This window comes from Micropterus dolomieu, linkage group LG12 (assembly GCF_021292245.1).
Source record: "Micropterus dolomieu isolate WLL.071019.BEF.003 ecotype Adirondacks linkage group LG12, ASM2129224v1, whole genome shotgun sequence".
Lineage (NCBI taxonomy): Eukaryota > Metazoa > Chordata > Actinopteri > Centrarchiformes > Centrarchidae > Micropterus > Micropterus dolomieu.
This window is the reverse complement of record NC_060161.1, coordinates 24,050,854-24,056,097: the sequence shown is the minus strand read 5'-3', so window position 1 is coordinate 24,056,097 and position 5,244 is coordinate 24,050,854. Positions and strand designations below refer to the sequence as shown.

The following is a 5,244-nucleotide window of genomic DNA, read 5'->3' as shown; positions in this document are numbered from 1 at the left end:
GTCTGTAAAACCAGCAGAAAAATACCTTCCTCACTGTCTACAATTTGATTACAGTTTGAATTTCTACAGCAGTATCACCAGCACACACAGAAGTTTTTTTATTTACTTAATAGTAAATAAAGTAATAGAGTCTGTGTTTCTAAATAACATCTTATTCAACTCCAAGATTCTGATAACTCCAAATTGTTGAAGAAATATTGTGAGCCAGGTTCAGGGAGAGAGAAATCGCGAGGCGCCTGTCAATTGCCCTCCTTTGCTCAATGGTAAAACCATACATAGTGTAATGAAGCACAGTGCAAAGGATGCTGGAATAAATAAGTATAAGTATTTTGTGCAGGAGAGATGACTTGAGTTAGGTGTATTGGTATTCAGTATCTACAATATGACAATTTAACAGTATTAACAGCACTGAAATTGTCAGGTTTCAGGCAGAGAAGACCCAAACGCAGATCAGAGTTAGACAGTTTATTCAAAGAGAATCAGCAAGGGAAGTCTGAGATCTCGGGGCTAGGGCTCTCTCCAGGTCCGGGGTGTAGGGAAATCCGTGCGCTGGGAAGTGTCCAGGCTGCGGCCGGAACTGAGGCCAACATGCAGGTGGTCGCTGAGGCGGTGGGAGTCTTCTGGGAGAGACAGAGAAACAAAGGTTAACCAGATGCGATGTCACGACATACGCGTGGAGATCAAACGATCCGGCGGGGACTGGATGTCTCAGACTCTCCTTTAAGCAGCGGTGATTGAGGAATGCAGGTCAGGTGCGCTGATTGCAGATAGGACTCAGGTGCCCGCAGCAGGCACGCCCCCAGCTCCCAGACTGGAGAGAGAACCAAGCAGAGACAAACAAACGACACGCTCACCACACGCACACCAGACAGACATCCACAACAATCACTGGCTCACAGATGGGGCCTCCTGACAGAAATGGAGAATGATGAATAAATAATAAGTGAAAACCAGTAAACAGGTGGAGTTACTGGGTTATTGCACAAGAATTGTTCCTGACACCTTGAGTCAGAAATCAGCTTGTTCATCAGAGTGATGGCTTGTGGGAAGAAACCGCTTCTGTGTCTGCTGGTTTTGGCGTACAGAGCTCTGTAGCGCCTTCCAGAGGTGAAGAGGTGGAACAGGTTGTGTCTGGGGTGAGATGGATCTGCAGTGATGTTTCCTGAAGTCCTGAATGGAGGGCAGGTTGGCACCAATGATCTTTACTTCAGTCCTGACTGTCTGTTGTTGTCTGCTCCTGTCCTTTTTGGTGGGAGATCCAAACCAGACAGTGATGGATGTGCACAGGACAGGCTGAATGATGGCTGTATAGAAGTGGAGTTTATCTCTAGGTTATTGATTAACAATTAACACTAACAAACTATGGTAAAATAGTTGTGGCTAGCAGGCATACAAGATTTTATCATAGCTGCAACATCAGGGGTGTTACAATTGCCCCCAAGCCACATGATCCAGTGTACGCAGCTTGTTTGTCTGTTTTAATATACATTTGTTAGAAAATGAACATATTTTAGTAAATATAAATATAAACTACATTTAAAAAGGTTTATTAGAGAGCTGGTATTATCCTTATTTTGAATTTTTAAAATCTTATTTAGAGGTTGTACCAGAACAGGTTTACATGGTTTAATTTTCAAAAAACACCATATTTTTTTTCATACTGCACATTGCTGCAGCTCCTCTTTTCACCCTGTGTTGAAGGCTTTATTTTAGCTATGGAGTGATGCATCTGGTCTCTAAAAGATCTTTGTTGGGAGTTGCAAATGCGCAGTTCCCAGTTAAGGACTACTAGCCAATCAGAAGCAGAGAAGGGTGCGTCAGTGAGAAGCTGGTAAACGGCTTGATTCAGTTGTAGGCTACATGTTGCTGACCAGCTTGGCGAAATAAAGGAAGAGTTTCAGAGTGGAGAGTTATTAAAAGTATTTTTCATCCATAAAGTTTTAACTGAGCTCTGTCTCTACATCATAGTAACAACTTTATGTCCAGTGACTTCATGGAGGGTAACTAGTGTTTGGAAGGGAGAGGAGAGGTGTGTGCTGCAGCTCAGTGTTTTTGAGGGCGTGTCAGAAGCAGCCGCTTGGTGAGTGTTATATGAGGCACATTTAGCTTTCATCCCTGTGTCCTCACAGGGATGAAAGGGAAGCGGCTGGACTACAAAGGAGCTGTTTTCAGGCATTTCAGAGCAGAGTTTTCTGTGGGGACTTTGGACTTTTTCGCTTTGCAAACCTGCACAAAAAAGGTATATAACTGAAAGGGAAAAAGCCAAAAAGCATAATACCACCTCTTTAAAAGAAATGTTGAAGAAATTTGTTCTAGTATAAACAAATCAGCAATTAACATAGGCCAACATTCTTTGTATAAAATAATGTGTGTTTTATATGTGTGAATAGGCCTAAGTCTGCAAAAGCAAAGTTCCTTTCATTGTCTGCATAGTGGATTTAAAGTAGTTCATTGTATAAGACCCAGCAAAACCAAAGAGAATAACCAGTTTACTTATAAAAAGCAATTTTATGAAATAAGAACAGAGAACTTAGCAAAAGATCCAAAATAATTTGAACCACATAGAAAAAAACTAAGTAACATTGTTGGCAGTAAATACTTTGAGGTAGGCTTTTACTTGAGATACAGTGGGTTAATATGACTTATTTTTCAAAATAAGTCATATTAACGATCGTTAATAATTTTCAGCACCCTAACACTGAACGCATGGCTGTCTCACTCTCCTCATTTTTAAAACTTGTTGTTAAAACTTATTATACCTTTTCAGGACGAGCGGATATGAAGGAGAGATCGGCAGAAAGTGATGGTGAAAGTTAGCGAAGAAAAACAATTAACGTTAAGTTGTCAGGTTTCAGCTCTGTCCTGTACACATACTGTAAGTTACATCTTCATAGTTAAATTAAATAAAAAAAGGACGGTGTTGACCACGGAGGAGTTGAGGTTTGTAATGTTAAAGTGAATTAGGGATGCAAACTAGTTCTTTTACAGTTTTTCTCAGTCGCTTTGGTGCATTTCTTGAATCATCCTTAACATTTGCAAAACAGTAAGTGCATTTCTCAAACAGGTAGTGCAAAAGGCACAACACAGTGGATTACCTGCAAAAGCCCATAACTTGCTCAAAATCCTTAGTCTATCTGTCAAAAGCAAATCTTTATGTCATTGAACTTGTCAGTGCCATCAGAACGACAAGTCCTTGTGTCTTGTTTATGAACAAGCAAGTCAAAATGTTTCGCCATCTTGTCAATATAACCGTGTACTCTGTAAGTATTTTCTGAGTATTCTCTGTAAGTACACTCTGGCTAAGATTTTGATGACAATGATTGAAAATGCACAAGGCTGCACTTTTTTTGTCTGGCATATATCACTTTCACCAGTACAAAGTTATACATTGCAGGAGAGAGGACAGGAATCACAGCTATGCTTTTACTGTTCGAACTGTAATTTGTTCAAATTTGTGGACAGAGCATGTCATTGTAATACAGAAAAGAAAGAGACAGGACTGTTGCATGGGACACAGTACATCCCTTTGGCTGACGTTCCGGTCTGTTGTATCACAGATTCTCTTCCACATCACAACAGATATCTTCATCAATTCAGGGCACATTTACAAAAAAATTCAAATAGACATGTATAGAATGGTAGAAAATGGTAATTATAGTGTAGTTTATAATGTCATTGGTTAGCTCACTTGGTAGAGCACAGGGCTTATAGTCTTAAGGTTGTGTGTTCAATCCTCAAAATTTTTCTTTTTTATATTTTTATAATCCTCTTCAACAAAGTTCTTATGAAAAGACTGTTTCACATGCTCACATTACTCTAAAGCACGTGCTGGACTATGTGCGTTCTTGGCAGAGGAAAGACCTTCTCATTCAGGGGAATCCATGTAATGTTACACATTTCCTGACGGCTTTCCGAACCTTTGAAATAGCCGTCGGGAACTTGTACTTGCCAGTCCCTGTATTCAGCTATGGTTTGTTATCTCGTGATCACGAGAAAATTAATTCTCAGGGGAAAACAACATTCGCTTATATATATATATATAAAATGTTCTTGGGGGATGACCACCAAACCCCCCACACATATGTTTTACATTATACCGCCCTCTGAAATCATGTTTTAATCCCCACAGACATTATTTTTATTATTTTGTTATTTGTAAATGTACCTACTTTGCACCAGCCTTGGGTTCTCCCTGCACTCACACACCTTTACCTCTGGTCTCTCACTGCAAACACACCGGCTTTCCCCGCCTCTCTCTTTCTCTCTCTCCCTGTCTTGCTTTCTCCATCAGTAGTAGTTTATGTTTTATAAAGTCGGCGAAATGACACAGAACTCGTTTTATCTAGATGTTTCCACCCCTGATCTTTTTTCACGGCATGCCAGTTTGGTAATTATGTAGCCTATCAATGTCTTTGTCCATCCAGGGGTTTCATTATAGACATCGTCCAATGCCAATTCTGCAGACATCACTCAACCCTAGTTTAAATACATGTGACTGCAATATCTTTGTATGTTTCACTTCCGGATGTTTTTGCCTCATTTGAAACACGTTGCTTTATAAGTTTGATTGCTTGTTTCTGAACTGCTTTTGTTGTCATGGATGTTGAGTCGTATTTGTATTTTTTATTGAACCTTCATACAAAAGTCAAATTGTTGCCTGATGAAAAAACATTGAGGTGTTTAAATTTCTATTAGAATCCTAACTGTGTACTTTTTGTGTAAACAGTGTCCAACAGGGCCGTTGTGACTCTCCAACCCAGCTGGACTCAGATCTTCAGTGGTGAGACGTTCACTGTCAGATGTGAGATCCAGAGAGGAGGAAACACTAAATGGACGTATGAATGGACACCAGACGAATTAAACAGACCTACAACAGACAATGAATACAGGATCATCAGAGCTACTGTGTCCCACAGTGGAGACTACAGCTGTAAGGGTAGAAGAGACTCATATTCCTCAACAAAGTGGAGTGATGTCATCAAATTGACAGTATCGTGTAAGTTGGACCGTCTGTCATCTGTAATGAAAATGTAAAATCCAAATAACGCAACAGAAAACTCTTATTTCTCCAACAATTATGTCGCTCTCTTCAGGTCACACAGTAACAAAAGATGTTTGTTTTTTAATGTGTGAACAAAATAAGTGTAAAGGAGCCAGTAATCAGAGTACTGCAGCTTTTAAAATATAATCATTCACAGGGAAATGTACAGGAATGAACAACGAATATCAAGTAACTTATAGGTG

General features: G+C 39.8%; 1 protein-coding gene across 1 annotated transcript in view; it reads left to right on the top strand.

Moving 5' to 3' along the window:
* Positions 1-588: 588 nt before the first annotated feature.
* The window catches only part of LOC123979849 (obscurin-like), a 12,065-nt gene continuing 7,409 nt past the window's right edge, over positions 589-5,244 (top strand). Inside the window, exons 1-3 of the mRNA XM_046063960.1 lie at positions 589-643; positions 2,153-2,239; positions 4,727-4,996. Of these exons, the coding sequence (XP_045919916.1) occupies positions 589-643; positions 2,153-2,239; positions 4,727-4,996 (412 nt within the window). The remainder of the gene's footprint in view (positions 644-2,152; positions 2,240-4,726; positions 4,997-5,244) is intronic.